The sequence below is a fragment of the Tursiops truncatus genome, chromosome 3 (genome assembly GCF_011762595.2).
Source record: "Tursiops truncatus isolate mTurTru1 chromosome 3, mTurTru1.mat.Y, whole genome shotgun sequence".
Taxonomy (NCBI): domain Eukaryota; kingdom Metazoa; phylum Chordata; class Mammalia; order Artiodactyla; family Delphinidae; genus Tursiops; species Tursiops truncatus.
This window is the reverse complement of record NC_047036.1, coordinates 163,186,991-163,214,296: the sequence shown is the minus strand read 5'-3', so window position 1 is coordinate 163,214,296 and position 27,306 is coordinate 163,186,991. Positions and strand designations below refer to the sequence as shown.

Genomic DNA, 27,306 nt, shown 5'->3' with positions numbered 1-27,306 from the left:
ATGATTCATATGCTAAGTGCGCTAATGGAAATAATGGATGACCTGCAAGAACAGATAGGTAACATGTGCAGAGCTGGAAACTCTAAAAAAGAACCAAAGGGAAATCAAAGAAATTTTTTTTAAAAAAGCAAAAGAACAGAACAAAAGTAAAGAATTCCTTTTTGGGGGGACCTTATCATTACAGTGGAAATGTGTGAGAAAAAAGAATCGGCAACCTTGAGGAGCTGTCACTAGAACCTTCTGAACTGAAATGCAAAGATAAGAAAAGGGTAAAAAGACAGAACAGAAATCCAAGAGCTTTGGGACAATTAAAAAAGGTGTAACATATACAACATGGGAATACATGAAGGAGAAGAAATAAACAGGATACATAAAATAATGAGATTTTCCCCCAAATTAATAATGGATACCAAAATACAGATGTAGGCAGCTCAGAGGTCACCAAACAGGATAAAAACCCTAAAAATGCACACCTAGAAATATATATTCAAACTCAAGAAAAATCAAAAACAAAAAAAATCTTGAAAGAAGTCAGGGAAAAAAAAAACCTTAGCTACAGAGAAACAAGGATAAGAAGTAAATTGGACTTTTCAGAAACCATGCAAGCAGAAAGACAGTTTTGTGAAACACAGAGTTGAAAGAGAAACCACCCAACTAGAATTTTGTGTCAAGCAAATTATCTTTCAAGTGAGGGAGAAATAAAGACTTCCAAAAAAATGGAGGGAATTTGTCACCAATATCCCTGCTTTGCAAAAAAAAAGTTAAAAGAAATTCATCAGGAAGAAGGTAAATGATAAAGGTTAAGTGTTAGAGAAGGAAAAAATGAAGGTAATAATAAAATCATTTGTTTTTGTTATTCTTAATTAATCTGACATTTTGTTGATAATAATAATAGCAGCAACATATTCAGTAATTATAGCTTTTGGATGAGTGAAATGAATGACAGAAATGTTACAAGGGGCAAGGGAGAGAATTTTCACATCCAGTGAAATGCTATGGTGTTACTTCAGAGAGGAGTTGGATTAGTTGTAAATGTATACTACAAACTCAAGGGCAATGACCAAAAATGTAAAAAAAAAAAAAAAGTTATAATGATATGTTAAGAGAAGAGAAAAAATGGAATCAAGTAAAATATCCCCTAAAAGGTAGAGAAGACAGAAGAGAAGTGGAAGACAAAAAAGAAACAAAGAACAAGGGCAACAAATAAAAAATGTTAAAATATGGTAGATATTAATCCAGCTATATCAATAATCACTTTAAACATCAGTGGTCTAAATACAATAAGTGAAACCAAAAAAACCTGTCACAGTAGATTAAAAAACAAAACAAAACAAAACTGGGCTTCCCTGGTGGCGCAGTGGTTAAGAATCCGCCTGCCAATGCAGGGGACATGGGTTCGAGCCCTGGTCCGGGAAGATCCTACAAGTCATGGAGCAGCTAAGCCCATGCGCCAGAACTACTAAGCCTGCGCTCTAGAGCCCGTGAGCCACAACTGCTGAAGTCCACGTGCCCTAGAGCCAGTGCTCCGCAGCAAGAGAAGCCACCGCAATGAGAAGCTCATGCACTGCAACTGAGAGTAGCCCCCACTCACCGCAACTAGAGAAAGCCCGCATGCAGCAAAGAAGACCCAACACAGCCAAAAATAAATAAATAAATAAATAAGAATACTAAGGGGGTCAGCATGGATGAGTGGCTGGAAGGCTGGTACCAGGAAGTCATGAGGACTCACACCAACCAGGGCTTGGAAGTCCAAAAAAGGGCTGCACACCCTACTAATTGCTCACTGAATCCATCAGGAGCCTTGCACACCAGCTGCTTGGGATACTCTGCCTGCAGACACTTCCAACTGGACATGGGCACACCCAATGCTCCATATACGTCAACCCCCACCCTATGTCTGGCTCCTCACATGACCCCCAGGTGAGGAGCGCAAGACTGCACAGTAAGCACACACATGTAGCTCATAAGCACACACATGACTAGGTGGGATTGGGAAGACACACAGACTTGAGCATTTCAGGGGAAGCAAACACAGCATCCAGCCTGGATGTGAGGGATCAAGGAAAGGCATAGAATCTTAAGAATTCTGTCCAAAAGAGGGAACAAGAGGCATGAAGTGGGCATCCACAGAAAAAGCCTGAGAGAAGCTCAGAATATCCATCTGGGTTGAATGGTGAGGGTGTTTCTCTCCCAAAGCCAGTCAGTAAAAACTGGAGGAGGTGACTGTTTCTTCAAATGCAAAGACAGCAACACAACACTTCATGAAAAATGAAGAAGGAAAAAAAAAATGAAGATTGTAAGGCATTCTGCCAGCTCAACAAGAAAAGCCACGAGTATCTATTGACTCCAGAAAATAATGATGCTGGTTATTATTTCCATGACAAGAAACTTTTGTAAACAATCATACTTGAGCACTTCTGCTCTGCAAGCCTAAGCCCTGGAATTACTGATACATTCGAAAGCACCCAAAAGTAAGCAAAAGACTTCAGAAACACCCGCTAAGGGCAGGAAGAAAGGGAAACAAATTTTAACACAGGCAATGTACTAATGTTATATTATACTTTTCTGAAATTCACCTCTTTCTTTAGTTTACAATTACTGTAAAACGGTGACTAAAAAGTGAATAAAACTTTTTAGGGTGACAAACCCATGGAGGAGCAGGAACATTTCTCAGGGGGTAGCTACACCCCCGGGCTTCCCATAGGATACAGGATGTCTGTGCCCAGGAAAGACTCTGGGGGGAGACACCCAAGGGTTTCACACAGCCTAGATACAGGTGATTATTCTCTGCTTTCCTCTCATGGTAAAGAGAGGAAAACCAAAAACTACACCTTTAAACATGAGCCACTCATTGGCTGTGGGAAAATGACAAAATTCTGCATCCCCCTCTGCCAAAGAGGGGCTGTGGGACCCTGTGTAAGGATTTAACTTCTTGGATCCTTCAATGTTTGCTTCTAAAAAGTGAGCTTAATATTTATTGCATGTTAGGATTAAATGAGATCTGTGTAAGGTGTTTGCACAGTCCCTGATATATGGTGAGCATTAAATAATTTTTATTTCCATTAATAATACTATTGATTTTATTATTTTGTTTTGTTTGTTTGTTTTGCGGTACGCGGGCCTCTCACTGTTGTGGCCTCTCCCGTTGCGGAGCAACAGGCTCCGGACGCGCAGGTTCAGCGGCCATGGCTCACGGGCACAGCCGCTCCGCGGCACGGGGGATCTTCCCAGACCGGGGCACGAACCCGCGTCCCCTGCATCGGCAGGCGGACTCCCAACCACTGCGCCACCAGGGAAGCCCTGATTTTATTATTAAATAAATGAACACATAAATTTTCTGCCCTGGAAAGAAAAATACGGCGTCTGTTTGACATGCACCACGCAGGACAAATAGTTGATAATGATACTGTGAATTAGAGACGCAGTTGGCTTTGGGAAGGCGGGGAGGGACCTGGAATTTATGGATTTAATGCCAGCCCTAGGAAGAGCTAGGCTGGGGCGACAGGTTCGTGGATTTGAGACTCTGCTTCCCCAAACATTTGGAAAACTCAGGAGAAAACGGGTCCTCTTGGGGAGAAAACTGGCACGGGGGTCCCCACAGACAAAAGCTCCACCCACACTTAAAGACCAGACACAGAGTCTGAAGACTCTACCCGAGGTCAATGTACAATCTGAGGAGAGACGGGTTGCGGGTGCAGAGCTGCCCAGAGAGGCTCCGGGGCCAAAGTCACCACGCACAGTGAGTGATAGGACAGGACGCCCGAAGTCTCGGCTGCTGGCCCAGCCCCCGCGCTGAGAGCTGGAGGGGGCTTAGGTCTGAGCTGAGCCCCGGGCGGACTTCGGTCTGCAGACTCCGGAGTTGACCGCAGCAGGGTCCGGGTCCCACAGTGGCAGGTTCCGACTCAACCCCTCCTCCCTGTCCTGGGACACCTGGCCCCTCAACTCACCATTTCCTGGCTTCTGGGGTCCCCCTGGGGTCCTCCGTTCCACTCCTGCCGCCTCTGTAGTTCACAGCATCATATACGCTACAAAGACACACCTGGCACCCGCGAGAGCAGATGAAACTTGACGCTGAGCACCTACAGGAGCCTTTAAGTGGTCGGCTAAGTGTTGCCCCACCCACCTTCTCGTGCTGCGCCCCTGATTGGACAGTTCATGAGAACCCACCCCCTTTCCCTGAGTGACAACAGGGCAGAAGGTCACGTGGTTGAACATAATGAGTTTCAGCCAGTGGGCTGGAACTTGCCCCCTCCAGGGAAGTTTGCTTTTAAACAAGATTTTTTCGTAGGTGTTCCTAACCAATATTGTGCATAATCACACAGTGAAAACCACAGGGCTTATGGGAAAAATGGGATTGGGTGGGGTTCAACTCTCAAAACTTGTCACTGACATTTAAAAAAAAAGGAATCTAATAAAACAGCATCTTACATATATTGAATGATTAAGAAATACAAAAGCACTACAAGAAACAGAGCACTTTACCTTGAAAGAGGCCTGTCCTTTGCTTGTAGAAGTGATCATCAGAAGGATTGACACTTGTGAGTTATAATGAAGAGGAGGAGGGAGAGTTACCTAAAATTAGACAGAAAGTCAGAACCCAGATGGATATTGGGATCCTTCATAACACCTGAGAGGCACTGAATGAGCTGGCAGTGTCTTGAGCTGTGCGCATGTGTTTTGTGTATTTCTGAGCAGCTAGGTTCACCTGGGTGCAGTTTTCTGCAGTTAACTCCTGTTTCTCTTGTGTGCCTTGCTGATGAAATTGCACATAAGCAAACATGAAATTTACATTATGTTCAAATTGTTTCCAAATTTATCAATACCCAGAAAAATATCATGTTTTCAAACAAGCATTATAGCAGAACTGACTGCATGTAGATGTATAATTTTTTTCTGAACCATTTGAAAGTTGAAAATATCATGACACTTCACCATTAAATATTTCAGCATGAATCATCCAGAATCAGGACATTGTCCCGTGTAACCATAATACCAATACCACGCTTCAAAAGTTGAGACTATTTTGGTATCATCTAATATTCAGTCCATATCAAACCAAGCAGAACCTGTGGGGACTTTACAGGGGAAAGACCCCTGTATCCCCCACCTGATGTTTATATTGTAGAAAATCTTTAGCCTCCTAGGCCTTCCCGGAGTTCCAAAGAGCAAATTTAATAAGAGAAGGGGGAGAATGCTGAAAGAAAGGAAAAGGGTCAAGCAAGACAAAATAATAATAGTTTAGCCAGAAAACAAAGCCAAGGACTTGAGTTCCTCCTCAAGGGTATATATAATAATCTGAGCTGTATCTTTGAGTTGTTTTCCTGATAATAAAACTCCCACCAGGTGGAAGAAGTTAACTGTATGCTGACCACAAACACATGGACCCCAGAGTGGCTGGAACATAGGTTGGTAGTAAGTTTTGAAGTGAGGAATTGTAACTCCTCCGAATTTGTTTTTCATTTTCAAGATTGCTTTGCATAGCCAGGCCACTCGTAATTCCCTATGAATTTTAGGATGAGCTTTCCATTTCTCCCAAAAAATTAATTTAATGATGTCAGAATTTTGATATGGCTTGCACTGAATCTGTAGACCACTTTGGGGACTACTGCCATCTTAACAATATGAACCTTAACAATATGAACTCTCCAGTCTATGAACATAGGATGTCTTATGATATATTTAGGGTTTCTAATTTCTTTCAACAATCTTTTGTAGTTTTCAATATGTGTCTTGAGTTTCCTTGGATAAAATTTTTCCTAATATTTTATTGACTATTTGTGTATCCATGTTCATAATGGATATTGGTCTATGGGGTTTTTGTGATGTCTTTATCTTATTTTATTTATAGGGTAATGATGGTCTCATAGAATATTTAGGTAGTGTTCCTTTCTTTTCTATTCTATGGAGAGGTTTACAAAGGATTAGTGTTAATTCTTCCATGAATGGCTGGGAGAATTCAACATAGAAGCCATCTGTTCTGTTCTTTTCTTTGGGGGAAGTTTTGGATACTGATTCAACCTGCTTACCTGTTACCAGATCATTCTGATTTTCCATTTTCTTAAGTCACTTTTGGTATTTTGTGTGTCTCTAGGAATTTCCCCTTTTCACCTAGGTTGCCTAACTTGTTGTGGAATAAATTTCTTATAGTGTTCTATTGTAATCCTTTGTAGGTTCAAAAGATATACAGATATACCATTATTATGTGTACCAAATGTTATTACTTATAACAAATAATACCATTATATATAATATATGTTATGTAATATATAAAGTATTTACATATTTATATAATATAGTAAAACATTTATTTTCTTATATATACAAATAATAGTATTATGTTTACCACTGTAGGCACAATTGCTAATCTAACTTCCTTGTATAACCCCCACAACTCTTAGAACTGTCCCTGAAGGTGTTGGAGGAAGAAGACAGGAATATCACCTTGATTCAGAGTCAGACACAGATGATGCTGACCTGGGATACAGTGCACGAATCTAATGACTCAGGTAATGGTTGAGGCGGGGAAACGGTCCCTGAGGATTCACAGTGGGAAAAGATACACAAAGAAGTGACAAACAGAAAACTAAACTTTAAAGGGAATTGCGGGTTATGGTGGGGCCACAAGGAAAGAGTCCATCTAAAGGAGGGGTCATGTTGGGCACCCCCAAGATGTCAACCTTGCTCTTATCCTGCAGGTACTATTGTGGTGGGCCTTGTCTCCACCCCAGGGATAGGGAAGTTGTTGGATAAAGTCCCCCTGGTCCTGGATACTGAAGAACAGGCAGTTCTGCATGGGTTGTGCAGCAAAACACAAGGGTTTGCTGCAAGAAATCTCCCACATCCTGCTGTCAGATGTTGTATCCACCTTTATCACCAGCAATAACACCCAGAACCTCAGCTCCCCAGTCACCTTTGTCTTCCAACATGTGAGTCCAGGTGGGATGGACCTGTGGGGTGGAAGACCCCTGTGTCCTGGGCACAGCCTTGGGCTTCAGGGGGCTCCCCCATGGGTGCATAATATCCCCAGGAAAGCCCTTCATGAGCCAGATTTGGGTCAGCATTTCTGAGTTACAGAACCACCATCTCACACCTATTTCCTGTTCCTAAAGTCAGTGATCCCTGGGCCAAGGGAGAAGATATGCTGTGTTTTCTGGGAGTGTGGCCAGAATGGAATTGGTCATTGGGCCGCCAAAGGCTGCAGGATGGCCAGCACCAGAGACAACAGCACCATCTTCCAATGCACCCACCTCAGCAGCTTTGCTGTCCTCATGGCCCAATACGATGTGCAGGTGAGAGCCCTGAGAAGGGCTGCATTCAATGTCAACCACTGTGTAACAAATTCCCACATATGTAAAACCTGAAAAAATTATTATCTCACAGTTATTGCTGGTCAGCAATCTGGCATGGTATAGCTAGGTTGTCTGCTCAGGTTCTTACAAGGCTGAAATCATTCTGTCAGCCTGGACTGCATTCTCATCTGAGGCTTGGGGTCCTCCTCTAACCCTCTGATTCTGGGTACAATTCAGTTCCTTGTGATGGTAGGACTGAGGTCTCCTTGTCTCCTATCTGTCAGCAGGGGTCCAGGTTTAGCTCTCAGGGGCTACCTGCATTCCTTCTCATGTGGACCTCTCCTGGGCCCTCTCACAGTGTATCAATGTTCCTATCTGGAGGCCAGCAAGAGAAGATTCCTCACATCAAAACTCTCTCAAACTTTGGATCTTTTCTCCAATAAAAGCTCACATGATTAAGGCAAGCCCATGCAGGATAAACTTTCTTAACATCACTTAATGTGGGACATGAATTCCATTTGCAAATCCCTTCACAGCAGAACCTACACTGGCATTTGACTTCAAACCTGGAAGTGGTTATGTGTACCTCAGGGGATGGGATATGATTGCCAATTAGAATTCTGCTTACCACAGGGGTCTTCAGACCAGGGACGCACAGGGGCTGCATAAAGGAAGATTTGGTGATAGCAGACGGGGCCAAGGGAGCCAGTGAGTACAGGTGGGTCAGGAGAAATCTTTGCCTCCTCACCTGGCCAGGTGAGCTGCTTACTTTCTCTGGTTCACCAAAACCAAATACTCTCTGGTGATCTCAAGTAATGGGGAATTTACTGAAATAAAGGTGGCACTCACATGAAAGTAAGCATGGAAATGATCACAGCACCATGGTCAGACCTCATAGGAGCCCCCAGAAGTTTGAACGATACTCCGAGTCCATGTTTCCTACAGCCATGTCCCTAAATACCACAATATTCATACTTTTACTTATATACTGCTTCCTGTTTATTGAAGAGTTCAGATAGTTGAGTTTTGAATTCCAACGGAACAAGAGAGGAAACACTGGAGATTCTCCATCTCAATCTTAGCTCCAGACACTTAGTTCCTCTTGCTTCCACAACCAAAGTTGTTAATTTCTCCTGCAAATTTCAATAGATATTTTACACATATAAATATAGTATATGTATTTCTTCTTTGGCTCTCCTTTTTTCACACAGCTGATAGATTATTCTCTTGAGTTGTCAAAGGATTCTTCATTATTTTCTGGCCAAATACATTCTGTTGTGTGAATGTGCTGTAAATTCTATATCAAGGCCTCTCATAATGGGCGTTTTTATTAGATCACTTACTAATACAAATAATGTTGCAACTGTTTACACTTACCTCATTGATCTCATGTTTGAATATGCAGTTAGAATGGATACTGGGTCAAATTCATAATTGCATGTTGGTAGATATTTCCATATTTCAACATCTTGAGGTCGCACCTGTGGACACTGACACAGGTATTATGTAAAAGTTTGTGATTCCTCACACCATTACCACAAGTTTACTAGCAAATTTTTGGATGTTTACCCATCTAAGATGTAAATATCGTATCTAGGAAAAACTGTGTGTGTTTTTTATTATTAATGGACTGTAACATCTTCATTTAGGAGCTATTAGTATTTCTGTCTCTGGAAACAATTTGTTCACATCCTTGGTATATTTTTCCACTGTCTTGTTGATAAATTTCTTATGGATTTGGGGGAGCTCTTAATACAGTAGGAAAATTAGTTTTATTCAATAAACCAAATATTCTCAAAATTTATAGTTCATCAAAATCATCTGGTGGCCTCATTATTTATTTTTAAACATTTTATTCCTAAACAAAATCAAACATAGAGATATGTTGCAAAATAAAATTTGTGCTAAAAATACTCAATTGCTCTTTATCCAGATGCACCTACTTTGAATGTTTTAATCTTCATTTTCTCCTTCATCCTTTCCTCTCTTTGTCTCTCTCTCTCCACCTCTCTCCATCTCTCGATCTCTCTCCTTCCCTGACTTACACTAAAAGGGAATTGGTGAGGGTTTTTTTCCTTGTCCTCAGGGATTTTAGGATGTATTCCAAAAAGTGGCAGAAAAATATGAATTTTAACCCACAACTGTCAACAAAATGTATCAGTTTTCCTCTTTTAACCAAGGATTTAATTCTAAATCTGTAAGGATTTGTGACGAGTCAGGAACAATTATTACAGGATGAGGTGTGTGGAGTTCAGGGTCAGGGTTTATACCTGGACATCATGACTCCAGGTACAGACTATGTCACACACCATCACATGATGGGGATGGAGGCTTGCTCAATATGGAACTACATGCCTATGTGAACCTCTTGTGGTGACCCATAAGCTTAGTCATGCCCAAAAGTCTAAAGGAAAATAAACCCTTGTGAGTTCCAGGGCTTGGTCTTGACTAAGGACTCTCCTGTCCCTCAATCCTTCCAGAGACAGAATTAATCATATCAGATCCCACAAAATTCTAACATTCTGAACCTGTAGAAAGTTAGCCATAAACATCACATATCTACTTGGCTCCTCCATTCCTGGTTTTTATATGCCTAAAAATAAAAACAAAAATGGTGGAAGCATCATTACCCCAGAGCAGGAAAGGGTGACTGTGATGTCCTCTCTGATGTGTCCCAGGAGAAGGATCCCACACTGACTGTGATCACCTACGTGGGGCTGAGCCTCTCTCTGCTGTGCCTCCTCCTGGCAGCCCTCACCTTCCTGCTGTGCAAAGCCATCCAGAACACAAGCACTTTGCTCCACCTGCAGCTCTCACTCTGCCTCTTCCTGGCCCACCTGCTCTTCCTAATAGCCATCAACAGAACCGAGATCAAGGTGCTTAAATTGTCCCAAAATACCCCTGCTCTGCCCCAGGGGATGCTGAGTTCATGAAGCCATGCTGCCTTGGACTCCTTAATAAAATGGCATTCCAGGTAAAGTTAGATATGTAAGTAGCCAATTTCACACTGATTGGCACAATTAGAAGACACTCCATTGACAACTCCTCCATATACGTCAGAGTTCTCCCCAGTGATGAAGTATAGAAGAGGTCCTGGGGTCATGCTACACCCTGACACTCCCTCCTGGTTACACCTTCCTCCTTCCCCAGGTGCTATGTGCCATCATTGCAGGTGCCTTGCACTATCTCTACCTGGCCTCCTTCACCTGGATGCTGCTGGAGGGCCTGCACCTCTTCCTCACTGCACACAACCTGACAGTGGTCAACTACTCCAGTGTCAACAAGTTCATGAAGAAACTTACATTCCCAGTGGGCTACGGAGTCCCGGCTGTGATTGTGGTCATTTCTGCAGCATCCAGGCCCCATCTTTATGGAACACCCACCCGGGTAAGGCCAGAAACTATCAAACTCTTAGAGGAAAACATAGGCAGGACACTCTATGACATAAATGACAGCAGGATCCTCTTTGACCCACCTCCTAGAGAAATGGAAATAAAAACAAAAATAAACAAATGGGACCTAATGAAACTTCAAAGCTTTTGCACAGCAAAGGAAACCATAAACAAGACCAAAAGACAACTGTCAGAATGGGAGAAAATATTTGCAAATGAAGCAACTGACAAAGGATTAATCTCCAAAATTTATAAGCAGCTCATGCAGCTCAAGAACAAAAGAACAAACAACCCAATCCAAAAATGGGCAGAAGACCTAAATAGACATTTCTCCAAAGAAGATATACAAACTGCCAACAAACACATGAAAGAATGCTCAACATCATTAATCATTAGAGAAATGCAAATCAAAACTACAATGAGATACCATCTCACACCAGTCAGAATAGCCATCATCAAAAAATCTAGAAACAATAAATGCTGGAGAGGGTATGGAGAAAAGGGAACCCTCTTGCACTGTTGGTGGGAATGTAAATTGATACAGCCACTGTGGAGAACAGTATGGAGGTTCCTTAAAAAACTACAAATAGAACTACCATATGACTCAGCAATCCCACTACTGGGCATATACCCTGAGAAAACCATAATTCAAAAAGAGTCATGTACCAAAATGTTCATTGCAGCTCTATTTACAATAGCCCAGAGATGGAAACAACCTAAGTGTCCATCATCGGATGAATGGATAAAGAAGATGTGGCACATATATACAATGGAATATTACTCAGCCATAAAAAGAAACGAAATTGAGCTATTTGTAATGAGGTGGATAGACATAGAGTCTGTCATACAGAGTGAAGTAAGTCAGAAAGAGAGAGACAAATACCGTATGCTAACACATATATATGGAATTTAAGAAAAAAAAATGTCATGAAGAACCTAGGGGTAAGGCAGGAATAAAGACACAGACCTACTAGAGAATGGACTTGAGGATATGGGGAGGGGAAAGGGTAAGCTGTGACAAAGCGAGAGAGAGGCATGGACATATATACACTAACAAACGTAAGGTAGATAGCTAGTGGGAAGCAGCCGCATAGCACAGGGAGATCAGCTCGGTGCTTTGTGACAGCCTGGAGGGGTGGGATAGGGAGGGTGGGAGGGAGGGAGATGCAAGAGGGAAGAGATATGGGAACATATGTATATGTATAACTGATTCATTTTGTTGTAAAGCAGAAACTAACACACCATTGTAAAGCAATTATACTCCAATAAAGATGTTTAAAAAAAAAAAAAGCAAATCTCCACTGTACTTATCTTCTCCAGCATGACCATGGCCATCATAGAACCAACATAGCACTTTAGTTTTTTAAGATATATTTTTTATTGAAGTAACATTGTTTTGTAACACTATATACGTTTCATGTATACGACTTTATATTTCTACTTCTGTATACCCACAACTTGCTCACCACCAGAAATTGAGTTTCCATCCATCACCATAAAGTTGACCCACTTTACCCATTTTGCCTCCCCTCAACCATGCCCCTTCCCCTGTGACAGCCAGTACTCTGTTTTCTGTATCTACAGGGGGAGGAGGCTTGTTTGGTTTGGTTTGTTCATTTCTTTTGTTTGTTTATAGTTTGTTGTATTCCACATATGTACGAAATCAGACTGTATTTGTCTTTCTCCACCTGACTTATTTCACTTAGCACAATACCCCCAATGTCCATCCATGTTGTCACAAATGGCAAGATTTCATCAGTTTTATGGCTGGGTAGTACTCCTTTGCTGGTGTGGCTGTGTGTGTGTGTGTGTGTGTGTGTGTGTGTGTGTGTGTGTGTGTATCAATGCCTTCTTTATCCGTTGATGGGCACTTAGGTTGCTTCCATATCTTATCTATTGTAAATAATGCTGCAGTGAACATAAAGGTCCATATATCATTTTGAGTTAGTGTTTTTGTAGTCTTTGGATAAGTATCTAGACGTGAGATACCTGGATCAGATGGCAGTTCTGTTCTTAATTTTTTTTTTGAGGATCTCCATACTGTCTTCCATAGTGGCTGCACCAATTTACATCCCTACCAACAGTAATATAAGGGTTCCCTTTTCTCCACATCCTCACTGTTATTTCATGCCTTTTTGATAAGAGCCATTCTGACAGCTGTGCTGGGACATCTCATTGTGGTTTTGATTTACATTTCCCTAACATTAGTGATGTTGAACATTCTTTCATGTTCCTGCTGGCCATCTCTATGTCTTCTTTGGAAAACGTCTATTCAGCTCTCCTGCCATTTTTAAATCAGGTTATCGGTAGCAGAGATGTGAGCAAGTGCAGACTGTCACCCACAACAAAGTCCTATGCTGATAAAAATTAATGTTAACCTGCATCAGATGGGCCCTGGCATGCCGGCCTTCCTAGATATCTTAGCAAAAAAGTCAGCAAACTTTCTCTGTGAAAGGCAAGATAGTATATATTTTGGCTTTGTGGGTCATATGGTCTCTGTTGTGACGACTCACCTCTATCCTTGTAGCTCAAAAGCAGCCACAGAAAAGCTATAAGAAATGAATGTGACTGTGACTCAGTAAAACACATTTCCAAAATCAGACAGCAGCCCAACGTGGACCACAGGCTGCAGTTTGCTAACTCCTGCCTTAGCAGCTCTCTCTTAGGTTCTTCCTGGTGGATCCAGCTAACCCTCTCCATGGTCCTCACACCTCCCAAGTCATTCACAATTCCCTACTTGGGATGAAACACCAACTTGATCATTTCTATCAGTGTGAACTTCAGTTACTGACTCTGTATCCTTATGCCTCAGATGTCTGACCTGTGATCATTTGATTACCTATGTTGTCATGAAGAAGAAATTACATAATGCACATGAACCCTGCCATAGCAGTGTCAGGTTTACTGTTGTTTCTGTCTCTCATACTCTCTCACTCTCTCTCTCCTTGGCTGTCCCAATTTTTTTTATCCTATCTACACCTACTCATCATCCATATCTCAGCATAAACACAATTCAATTCTCTCAGGGAATCCTTCCCAATATCTGAATCTCCTATAACCCTGACTAGGTTATAGATCCAGCTACATGTTCAGACAGCTCCTCATATTTGATTGTAAACTTCATCATTTTGATAGTTTCTATTTTCTGATTGTTGATGTGCCCACCTAGCTAGGAACTCCCTGATGACAGACATCACTCTATCTTAACAAGAACTGGGCCTTCAAAACCAAGTACAAATCCTTATATAGGAGGAGACACTCAATATTGCTCCAATAAACCATAAATTAACTTCTCTATTCATTTTTTCTTTAAAACATGTATATTTTTCTGCCAGTGTATCTGAAGACCAAAACTTAAAACACGTTTTTAAAAAAATTTTTCTTTTTTTAAAACCACTTTTTAACTTTGCTGTACATGTAAAAAGCTGCACATAATTCATGTATACAGCCTGATAAATTGGGAATAAGTATACAGCCATGTCCCTTACCAAAATAAAGGGCATACACAAACTTTCAATTCTGCAAAATAATAACTTCAGGAGCTCTAATACAGAGCATAGTGCCTATAGCTAATAATACTGTGTTGTATATTTTAAATTGCTAAGGGTGTAGCTCTTATGAGAAATATTCTTACCAAAAAAAGCAATAATAATATTTATTATTATTATTAATAACGGAGGCAGAAAAATACTTTGGAGGATGAGGGATATGTTTATTTATCGATTCTTTACCCACAAAGGCCAATATATTCTTTTATTTTTAACATCTTTATTACAGTAAAATTGCTTTACAATGTTGTGTTAGTTTCTGCTGTATAACAAAGTGAATCAGCTATATGTATACATATATCCCCATATCCCCTCCCTCTTGGGTCTCCCTCCCATCCTCCATATCCCACCCCTCTCCGTGGGCACAAAGCACTGAGCTGATCACCCTATGCTATGCGGCTGCTTCCCAGTAGCTATCTATTTTACATTTGGTAGTGTGTATATGTCAGCGCTACTCTCTAACTTACTCCCAACTTACATTTCCCACACCCCATGTCCTCAAGTCCATTCTCTACGTCTGTATCGTTATTCCTGTCCTGCACCTAGGTTTGTCAAAACCATTATTTTTTCTTCTTTAGATTCCATATATATATGTTAGCATATGGTATTTGTTTTTCTCTTTCTGACTTACTTCACTCTCTATGACAGACTCAAGGTCCATCCACCTCACTAAAAATAACTCATTTTTGTTTCTTTTTATGGTTGAGTAATATTCCATTGTATATATGTGCCACATCTTTTTCATCCTGTCATCTGTCGATGGACACTTAGGTTGCTTCCATGTCCTGGCTATTGTAAATAGAGCTGCAATGAACATTGTGGTACATTAGTCTTTTTGAATTATGGTTTTCTCAGGGTATATGGCCAAGAGTGGGATTGCTGGGTCGTATGGTAGTTCTATTTTTAGATTTTTAAGGAACCTCCGTACTGTTCTCCATAGTGGCTGTATCAATTTACATTCCCACCAAGAGTGCGAGAGGGTTCCCTTTTCACCACACCCTCTCCAGCATTTATTGTTTGTAGATTTTTTGATGATGGCCATTCTGAGCGGTGTGAGATGATATCTCAATGTAGTTTTGATTTGCATTTCTCTAATGATTAATGATATTGAACAGTCTTTCATGTGCTTGTTGGAAATCTGTATGTCTTCTTTGGAGAAATGTCTATTTAGGTCTTCTGCCCATTTTTGGATTGGGTTGTTTGTTTTTTTGATATTGAGCTGCATGAGCTGCTTGTAAATTTTGGAGATTAATCATTTGTCACTTGTTTCATTTGCAAATATTTTCTCCCATTCTGAGGGTTGTCTTTTCACCTTGTATATGGCTTCCTTTGCTGTGCAAAGCTCTTAACTTTCATTAGGTCCCATTTGTTTATTTTTGTTTTTATTTCCATTTCTCTATGAGGTGGGTCAAAAAGGATCTTGCTGTAATGTATGTCATAGACTGTTCTGCCTATGTTTTCCTCTAAGAGTTTGACAGTGTCTGATCTTACATTTAGGTCTTTAATCCATTTTGAGTTTATGTTTGTGTATGGTGTTAGGGAGTGTTCTAATTTCATTCTTTTACATGTAGATGTCCAGTTTTCACAGCACCACTTATTGAAGAAGCTGTCTTTTCTCCACTGTATATTCTTGCCTCCCTTGTCAAAGATAAGGTGACCATATGTGTGTGGGTTTATCTCTGGGCTTTCTATCCTGTTCCATTGATTTATATTTCTGTTTTTGTGCCAGAACCATATTGTCTTGATTACTGTAGCTTTGTAGTATAGTCTGAAGTCAGGGAGCCTGATTCCTCCAGCTCCGTTTTGCTTTCTCAAGATTGTTTTGGCTATTCGGGGTATTTTGTGTTTCCATACAAATTGTGAAATTTTTTGTTCTAGTTCTGTGAAAAATGCCAGTGGTAGTTTGATAGGGATTGCATTGAATGTGTAGATTGCTTTGGGTAGTAGAGTCATTTTCACAATGTTGATTCTTCCGATCCAAGAACATGGTATATCTCTCCATCTGTTTGTATCATCTTTAATTTCTTTCATCAGTGTCTTTTAATTTTCTGTATACAGGTATTTTATCTCCTTCAGTAGGTTTATTCCTAGGTATTTTATTCTTTTTGTTGCAATGGTAAAAGGGAGTGATTTCTTAATTTCACTTTCATATTTTTCATCATTAGTGTATAGGAATGCCAGAGGTTTCTGTGCATTAGTTTTGTATCCTGCTACTTTACCAAATTCATTGATTAGCTCTGGTAGTTTTCTAGTAGCATCTTTAGGATTCTATATCTATAGTATCATGTCATCTGCAAACAGTGACAGCTTTACTTCTTCTTTTCTTGTTTGGATTCCTTTTATTTCTTTTTCTTCTTTGATTGCTGTGGCTAAAACTTCCAAAACTATGTTGAATAATAGTGGTGAGAGTGGGCAACCTTGTCTTGTTCCTGGTCTTAGTGGAAATGGTTTCAGTTTTTCACCATTGAGGATGATGTTGGCTGTGGGTTTGTCATATATGGTCTTTATTATGTGGAGATAAGTCCCCTCTATGCCTACTTTCTGGAGGGGTTTTATCATAAGTGGGTGTTGAATTTTTTCGAAAGCTTTCTCTGCATCTATTGAGATGACCATATGCTTTTATCCTTAATTTTGTTAATATGGTGTATCACATTGATTGATTTCCGTATATAGAAAAATCCTTGCATTCCTGGGATAAACCCCACGTGATCATGGTGTACAATCCTTTTAATGGGCTGTTGGATTCTGTTTGCTAGTATTTTGTTGAGGATTTTTCCATCTATGTTCATCAGTGATATTGGCCTGTAGAGTCCTTTCTTTGTGACACCTTTGTCTGGTTTTGGTATCAGGGTGATGGTGGCCTCGTAGAATGAGTTTGGGTGTGTTCCTCCCTCTGCTATATTTTGGAAGAGTTTGAGAAAGATAGGTGTTAGCTCTTCTCTAAATGTTTGATAGAATTCGCCTGTGAAGCCTTCTGTTCTTGGACTTTTGTTTGTTGGAAGATTTTAAATCACAGTTTCAATTTCAGTGCTTGTGATTGGTCTGTTCATATTTTCTATTTATTCCTGGTTCAGTCTCGGAGGGTTGTGCATTTCTAAGAATTTGTCCATTTCTTCCAGGTTGTCCATTTTATTGGCATAAAGTTGCTTGTAGTAGTATCTTAGGATGCTTTGTATTTCTGCGGGGTCTGTTGTAACTTCTCCTTTTTCATTTCTAATTTTATTGATTTGAGTCCTCTCCCTCTTTTTCTTGATGAGTCTGGCAATGCTTGATCAATTTTCTTTATCTTCTTAAAGAACAAGCTGTTAGTTTTATTGATCTTTGCTATTTTGGGTTTTTTTTTTGTTCTATTTCATTTATTTCTGCTCTGATCTTTATGATTTCTTTCCTTCTGCTAACTTTGGGTTTTGTTTGTTCTTCTTTCTCTAATTGCTTTAGGTGTAAGTTTAGTTTGTTTATTTGAGATTTTTCTTGTTTCTTGAGGTAGGATTGTATTGCTATAAACTTCCCTCTTAGAACTGCTTTTGCTGCATCCTTTAGGTTTTGGGTCGTCATGTTTTCATTGTCATTTTTTTCTACGTATTTTTGATGTCCTGTTTGATTTCTTCAGTGATATCTTGGTTATTTAGTAGCATATATATATATACATATATATATGTGTATATATATATACATATATATATGTATATATATATATATATATACATATATATATTATTATTATTTTTTTTTTTTGCGGTACATGGGCCTCTCACTGTTGTGGCCTCTCCCGTTGCGGAGCACAGGCTCCAGATGCACAGGATCAGCGGCCATGCCTCATGGGCCCAGCCACTCCGTGGCATGTGGGATCTTCCTGGACCGGGGCACAGACCCGTGTCCCCTGCATTGGCAGGCGGACTCTCAACCACTGCACCACCAGGGAAGCCCCAGCATATTTTTTAGCATCCATTGTGTTTCGATTTTTTACATTTTTTCCCCCTCTAATTGATATCTAGTCTCATAGCTTTGTGGTCGGAAAACATAGTTGAAACGATTTCAATTTTCTTAAATTTACCAAGGTTTATTTGTGACCCAAGATGTGATCTGTCCTATAGAATGTTCCATGAGCACTTGAGAAGAAAGTGTACTCTGCTGTTTTGGGGTGGAATGTCTATAAATATCAATTAAGTTCATCTTGTTTAAGGTGTCATTTAAAGCTTGTGTTTCCTTATTATTTTCATTTTGGATGATCTCTATTGGTTAAAGTGGGGTTTAAAGTCCACTAATATGATTGTGTTACTGTCGATTTCTCCTTTTATGGCTGTGAGCATTTGCCTTATGTATTGACGTGTTCTGGTGTTGGGTGCATAAATATTTACAATTGTTATATCTTCTTCATGGACTGATCCCTTGATCATTATGTAGTGTCCATCTTTGTCTGTTGTAATAGTTTTTATTTTAAAGTCAATTTTGTCTGATGTGAGAATTGCTACTCCAGCTTTCTTTTGATTTCCATTTGCATGGAATATCTATTTCCATCCCCTCACTTTCAGTCTGTATGTGTCCCTAAGTCTGAAGCAGGTCTCTGTGGATAGCATATATACAGGCCTTGTTTTTGTAACCATTCAGCCAGTCTATGTCTTTTGGTTGGAGCATTTATTTTATATATGTTTAAGGTAATTATTGATATGTGTGTTCCTATTACCATTTTCTTAATTGTTTTGGGTTTGTTTTCGTAGGTCTTTTCCTTCTCTTGTGTTTCCTGCCTGGAGAAGTTCCTTTAGCAGCTGTTGTAAAGCTGCTTTGGTGATGCTGAATTCTCTTAGCTTTTGCTTGTCTGGAAAGGTTTTAATATCTCCGTCTAATCTGAATGAGTTCCTTGCTGGGTAGAGTAATCTTGGTTGTAGGTTTTTCCCGTTCATCACTTTAAATATGTCCTGCCACTCCCTTCTGGCTTGCAGAGTTTCTGCTGAAAGATCAGCTGTTAACCTTATGGGGATTCCCTTGTTTTTTTATCTATTGCTTTTCCCTTTCTGCTTTTCATAATTTTTCTTTGTATTTAATTTTTGATAGTTTGATTAATATGTGTCTTGGTGTGTTTCTCCTTGGATTTTTCCTGTATGGGACCCTCTGCACTTCCTGGACTTGACTGACTCTTTTCTTTTCCATGTTAGGGAAGTTTTCAACTATAATCTGCTCAAATATTTTCTCAGCCCCTTTCTTTTTCTCTTCTGCTTCTGGGACCCCTATAATTCGAATGTTGGTGCGTTTAATGTTGTCCCGGAAGTCTCTGAGACTGTCCTCAGTTCTTTTCATTCTTTTTTCTTTATTCTGCTCTGCAGTAGTTATTTCCACTATTTAATCTCCAGGTCACTTATCCATTCTTCTGCCTCAGTTATTCTGCTATCGTTCCTTCTAGAGAAGTTTAATTATTGTGTTGTTCACCATTGTTTGTTTGCTCTTTACTTCTTCTAAGTCCTTTTTAAACGTTTCTTGTATTTTCTCCATTCAATTTCCAAGATTTTGGATCATCTTTAGTATCATGATTCTGAATTCTTTTTCAGGTAGACTGCCTATTTCCTCTTCTTTTGTTTGCTCTGGTGGGTTTTCACCCTGTCCCTTCATCTGCTGCATATTTCTGTCTTCTCATTTTGTTTAACTTACTGTGTTTGGCGTCTCCTTTTTGCAGGCTGCAGGTTTGTAGTTCCCATTGTTTTTGCTGTCTGCCCCCAGTGGGTAATGTTGGTTCAGTGGCTTGTGTAGACTTCCTGGTGGAGGGGACTGGTAAGGCCAATATATTCTTGAATCTCCTTCCACCTCTCTCATAGATGCTGGCTCCACACAGACAAAGGATTTATATGGACCTTTCTTGGCCCTGTCTGCACCATCTTCTCTGTGAGTAATGGATGACATCAGAGCATCCTTCCTATCTGGTTGAGCATGAATCAAAAGCAGAGGTGTAAAGAGGAGTATAGGCAGAGTGACCAGTTTTTCCAGTTTGTTCAGGAATGAGTGGACGCCCAGGATGCAGAAATTTCCACTTTAAAACCAAGAAGGATTGTTTCCTTAGACACGGGACTTTCAGTGTTTAAAGATGTAAATTCCCATGCAAACTGAGTTACTGGGTGTTGGGTCTGGTGTTCTATGACTGTAGTGAAATAAAAAACCTTCCTACCTGCTGGTTTAGGTGTTGGATGAGCCAGGAGGAACATTTAGCAGGTGTGGATGTATTCAATATGCCTTATGGTGTTTCTGCAGATTAATTTCCTGATAACCTTCTGGATTGTGAAAAACAAGCTCTCAACACTGATGATGTCCACTCTCTGGATCACTAGGTGAGATGGGTCAGAGGTACACATTGCTCCTCATAAAAAGCATGACCCGGGAGTGAGGCCATACGGTTCCAAGCTCCTGATGTACATTCACAGGAATTCTAAGCAGACTTGAGGGAAGATGTACAGCCACACACCTTGGAAGTTCAGATACAGTGTTCTTCTGCTGACACCCAAGCCGGAAACATTCCATTCATCTATAACCCAAAAATGAAACTACCTCAGCTACAAAGAGAATTCACTTTGTTCTGAAAAACAGGGATTACTACCATGGCTCTATGAGAAAGGTCCTGAGAACATTTACATCCTTATAAACCACTTAGGAAATTACATACCTGACCCAGAACCCAGGATGCCCTTTCCTGCCCATACCTTTATTTAAGCTCCTCCTGCTACCCTCAACCACACTGCGCTACCTGATGAAATCAGGTTCATTAGCCACATATCACATCTTCTAAGAGGCTAGGGATGTGCTTTGCTTTCCTCAAGTTTACAAAGAATGAATCATCTGGGCAAAGCATGCTCTGGGTCAGTTCATAGAGAGGAAAAGGATAGGAACAGCATTGGAGGGACCAAGGACAGAGGTACCTAATATTCACAAATTAATCATTGACCATTTGTATTTGGCTTTCCAGTAGACTGTAAGGTTTGTGAAAACAAAAATCTTGCCCTTGTTATTTTTAATGCACAGGGTCCAACACACAGCCAGGTGTACAGAACATCCACAGTAATATCGGTTGATTGAAACTGGGGATATTCATGCAACATCATATTACTGAAACCCACATTATGAAGTGTCACTACGAACTTCAGTCCAAGTCTAAATGCCATCCAGGATCGAAAAAGCATTTCTTTTCGAGAATCATTGACAGTAAATATCAGAGTGGCCACAACTCAGTCAGAGGCATCCATGGTGTAGAAAAGAAATGGCTTTGATTGTTTTGCTCAGGGTGCATCACGAGCCTCCTTTCGCTTCCTACCCAGGATGATGACATTTAAAGCCACAGCTCAGCTCTTCCTCTTGGGATGCACATGGTGTCTGGGAATCCTGCAGGTGGGACCGGCTGCCCACATCATGGCCTACCTCTTCACCATCATCAACAGCCTGCTGGGTGTCTTCATCTTCCTGGTGTACTGCCTCCTAAGCCATCAGGTATCACTGTCTGACTCCCACTCAAAACTCTTCCCATCCTCATTCCTCTCTGTTCTGACCCAGACCACGTTTTGCATCTACAGGTCAAAGAGCAGTACAGGACATGGTTCAAAAGGATGAAGAAAACCAAAGCCGAGTCTGAGGAGTACACACTCTCCAGCAAGACCTTGTCGGATCCCTCTAAACACAGTGTGGTAAGATCATGTACTGCTCCCAGAGCACTTCACTAAAAGATCCATTGAGCAGCACATGCTTATCATGCTGAATAATTGGGTATAAAGCAGGTGATACCCTATGATAGCTCACAGTGGTTTACATCTAGACTCACCCAAGACATTCATCTATCAAGAAAGAAAGTTTATAGGACATTCCTACCAAAAACAGCAGATTACACTTTCTTCTCAAGTGTGCACAGAACATTCTCCAAGATAGATCACATCTTGGGTCACAGATCAAGCCTCAGTAAATTTAAGAAAACTGAAATCATATCAAGCATCTTTTCTGTCCACAACGCTATGAGATTAGAAATGAGTAACAGGGAACAAAACGTAAAAAACACAAACACATGGAAGCTAAACAATACGTTACTAAATAACCAGGAGATCACTGAAGAAATCAAAGAGGAAATCAAAAAATACCTAGAGACAAATGACAATGAAAACACGACAATCCAAAACCTATGGGATGCAGCAAAAGCAGTTCTAAGAGGGAAGTTTATAGCTATACAAGTCTACCTCAAGAAACAAGAAAAATCTCAAATAAACAATCTAACCTTACACCTAAAGGAACTAGAGAAAGAAGAACAAACAAAACCCAAAGTTAGCAGAAGGAAAGAAATCATAAAGATCAGATCAGAAATAAATGAAATAGAAGCAAAGAAAACAATAGCAAAGATGAATAAAACTAAAAGCTGGTTCTTTGAGAAGATAAACAAAATTGATAAACCATTAGCCAGACTCATCAAGAAAAAGAGGGAGAGGACTCAAATCAATAAAATTAGAAATGAAAAAGGAGAAGTTACAACAGACCCCGCAGAAATACAAAGCATCCTAAGATACTACTACAAGCAACTTTATGCCAATAAAATGGACAACCTGGAAGAAATGGACAAATTCTTAGAAAGGTATAACCTTCCAAGACTGAACCAGGAAGAAATGGAATATATGAACAGACCAATCACAAGTAATAAAATTGAAACTGTGATTAAAATCTTCCAACAAACCAAAGCCCAGAACCATATGGCTTCACAGGCGAATTCAATCAAACATTTAGAGAAGAGTTAACACCTATCCTTCTCAAACTCTTCCAAAAATAGCAGAGGGAGGAACATTCCCAAACTCATTCTATGAGGCCACCATCACCCTGATACCAAAACCAGATAAAGATTTAACGAAAAAAAGAAAACTACAGGACAATATCACTGATGAACATAGATGCAAAAATCTTCAACAAAATACTAGCAAACAGAATCCAACAGCACATTAAAAGGATTGTACACCATGATCAAGTGGGGTTTATCCCAGGAATGCAAGGATTCTTCAATATACGCAAATCAATCTATGTGATACACCATATTATCAAATTGATGAATAAAAACCATATGATCATCTCAGTAGGTGCAGAAAAAGCTTTTGACAAAATCCAACACCCATTTATGATAAAAACTCTACAGAAAGTAGGCATAGAGGGAACCTACCTCAACAGATAAAAGCCATATATGACAAACCCATAGCCAACATCGTTCTCAATGGTGAAAGACTGAAACCATTTCCTCTAAGATCAGGAACAAGGCAAGCTTGCCCACTGTCACTACTATTATTCAACACAGTTTTGGAGGTTTTAGCCACAGCAATCAGAGAGGAAAAAGAAACAAAAGGAATCCAAATTGGAAAAGAAGTAAAGCTGTCACTGTTTGCAGTAACATGATACTATACACAGAGAATCCTAAAGATGCCACCAGAAAACTGCTAGAGCTAATCAATGAATTTGGTAAAGTAGCAGGATACAAAATTAATGTACAGAAATCTCTTGCATTCATATACACTAATGATGAAAAATCTGAAAGAGAAATTAAGGAAACACTTCCATTTACCACTGCAACAAAAAGAATAAAATACCTAAGGATAAACCTACCTAAGGAGGCAAAAGACCTGTATGCAGAAAACTATAAGACACTGAAGAAAGAAATTAAGGATGATACAAACAGATGGAGAGATATACCATGTTCTTGGATTGGAAGAATCAACATTGTGAAGATGACTATACACCCAAAGCAATCTACAGATTCAATGCAATCCCTATCAAACTACCAATGGCATTTTCCCCAGAACTAGAACAAAAAGCTTCACAATTTGTATGGAGACACAAAAGACCCCAAATAGCCAAAGCAATCTTGAGGGAAAGGAAAAAAAAACGGAGCTGGCAGAATCAGCGCCCTGACATCAGACTCTACTACAAAGCCCCAGTAATTAAGATAATATGGTACTAGCACAGAAACAGAAATATAGATCAGTGTAAAAGGATAGCAACCCCAGAGATAAACCCACGCACATATGGTCACCTTACCTTTGGTAAAGGAGGCAAGAATATACAATGGAGAAAAGACAGCCTCTTCAATATGTGGTACTGGGAAAACTGGACAGCTACAGGTAAAAGTATGAAATTAGAACGCTCCCTAACACCATATACAAAAATAAACTCAAAATGGATTAAAGACCTGAAATGTAAGGGCAGACACTCTAAAACTCTTAGAGGAAAACATAGGCAGAACAATCAATGACATAAATCACAGCAAGATCCTTTTTGACCCACCTCCTAAAGAAATGGAAATAAAAACAAACAAATAGGACCTAATGAAACTTAAAATCTCTTGCACAGCAAAGGAAACCATAAACAAGTCGAAGAGACAACCTCAGAATGGGAGAAAATATTTGCAAATGAAGCAACAGACAAAGGATTAATCTCCAAAATATACAAGCAGGTCATGCAGCTCAATATCAAAAAAACAAACAACCCAATCCAAAAAATGGGCAGAAAACCTAAATAGACATTTCTCCAAGAAGATATACAGATTGCCAATAAACACATGAAAGGATGCTCAACATCACTAATCATTAGAGAAATGCAAATCAAAACTGCAATGAGGTATCACCTCACACCGGTCAGACTGGCCATTATCAAAAAATCTACAAACAATAAATGCTAGAGAGGGTGTGAAGAAAAGGGAACCCTCTGTTGGAGGCAATGTAAATTGATACAGCCACTATGAGAACAGTATGGAGGTTCCTTAAAAAACTATAAATAGAACTACTATACGACCCAGCAATCCCACTCCTGGGCATATACCCCAAGAAAACCATAATTCAAAAAGAGACATGTACCACAATGTTCATTGCAGTACTGTTTACAATAGCCAGGACATGGAAGCAACCTAAGTGTTGATTAACAGATGAATGGATAAAGAAGATGTGGCACACATGCACAATGGAATTTTACTCAGCCGTAAAAAGAAATGAAATTGAGTTATTTTTAGTGAGGGGGATGGATCTACAGTCTGTCATACAGAATGAAGTAAGTCAGAAAAAGCAAACAAATACTGTATGGTAACACATACATATGGAATCTAAAAAGAAAAAAAAAAAAGGTTCTGATGAACCTAGGAGCAGGACAGGAATAAAGACACAGATGTAGAGAATGGACTTGTGGACACAGGGAGGGGGAAGCATAAGCTGGGACGAAGTGAGAGCGTAGCATTGACATATATATACTACCAAATGTTAAATAGATAGCTAGTGGGAAGCAGCTGCATAGCACAGGGAGATCAGCTGGGTGCTTTGTGACCACCTAGAGGGGTGGGATAGGGAGGCTGGGAGGGAGACGTAAGCGAGAGGGGATATGGGGATATATGTATACATATAGCTGATTCACTTTGTTATACAGTAGAATCTAACACAACATTGTAAAGCAATTATACTCCAATATAGATGTAAAAAAAATAAAATTTAATTAAAAAAAGAATAAACTGCTGATAATGTGACGAAGATAAATTTCATGGGCACTATATTAAGTGAAAACACCAGACACCAGGCACCAGACACAAGAAATAGAACCACATACTGTGTGGTTCTATTTCTCTGAACAGGAAAAACAGATTTATGGTGACAGAAGTCAGAATACTGGTTACCTCTGATGATGGGGCTTATTGACTGGGGTAGGGCCCAAGGGAAACTTCTGGGGAGATAAAATATTTTATATTTGATGTGGGTGGTATAGACATATATAAAATTCATTAAGGTATACACTAAAACTTATGAAATTTTACCTAATTTATGCCTCAATTAAAGAACTTTAAAACACAAAAATAGAATCATGTGAGTACAGGTTAAAATGGAGAATGGCCCCCTGGGGTGAAGCTCTGTAGAAAGAGCCAGACTCTGTCACTTACTACCTTACATACCTCTGTAAACTCACCTCAACTTTCCAGGCCTCAGTTTCCTCATCTGTGAATTGGGGATAATAACCAGTACCTTCCTGAAAGTCTGTGAGGACTAAATAACCTAAAAGATACGAAGTTTAGGGTAGTAGCTACTATCTAGTAATAATAAGCACTAAATAATTATTTGCTAGTATGATGATGAATGGTTGAATATTCATTGCTAGGGAGAAAGATGGTCACTATAAGAATAAAAGGAACAATTATCTGGAAACTTATAAAATGTCAAAAATATTTTCATTTAATTCCATTTCTTCAAAATATATGAAACTTAAAATTGACAGAATTACAAGACTTATTCAGTAATCCATACTTATGGTGGGAGAGTATCATATACTGAGAGGCTTCTCAGTATATGATAGATCAGAAACTGCTAAGGACTGTATGTTTGAGCTCCCCAAAATTCACATGCTGAAGCCTCAGCCCCAAGAGGATGGTATTAAGAGGTGGGGCCCTTGGGAGGTAACTAGGTCATGGGGATGTAGCCTTCATGAATGGGATCAGTGCCCTTATTTTTATAGAGACCCCAGAGAGCTCTCTTGCTCCCCCTTCTGCCACATGAGGACACAGCGAGAGTGTGGCCATCTATGAACCAGGAAGTGGGCCCTCACCAGACGTCAAATCTACCAGCCTTGATCTTGGACTTCCAGCCTCCAGGACTGTGAGAAATAAATTTCTGTTGTTTATTAGTTACCCAGTCAACAGTATTTTTGTTATAGCAGCCTGAGCTAAGACAGAGACCAATATTTTAAAATGTGTAAAAGACTTTTAAACACAAATAATATGCTCCATCTAGTGAATATATGTAGAATACATTGATTTCAACTACCCACGAAGCATTTATAAAAATTGACCATATACTAAGTGTACCAGTTAGAGACTGCATTCAGCCATAATAAACCCATCCCTGCCTTCCCCCAGCCTCCCCCCAAAAAAGACAATGTCATGTACCAGCAAGAGGTACATCTTATTCGTGTAACAGAATGTCCAGAAATAAACAATCCAGGGCTGGTACAGCCATACAAGGACACCAACTGGGGAACCAGGATGGTTGTGACTTCTGGCCACACTCTCTTTAGCCTGTGGCTTTCACCCTCATGGTCACAGGATGGCTCCTCTAG

The 27,306-nt window shown here is 39.9% G+C and overlaps 1 protein-coding gene across 1 annotated transcript; it reads left to right on the top strand.

The window, feature by feature from the left end:
- Positions 1-27,306, top strand: LOC101333055 (adhesion G protein-coupled receptor E2-like). The gene is given in 12 exon segments (XM_073801967.1): positions 1-58; positions 6,399-6,506; positions 6,696-6,802; positions 6,804-6,936; positions 7,114-7,289; positions 9,968-10,165; positions 10,440-10,681; positions 20,037-20,103; positions 20,467-20,543; positions 21,525-21,693; positions 21,777-21,887; positions 27,265-27,306. Coding segments are annotated over 12 exon segments (1,488 nt in total).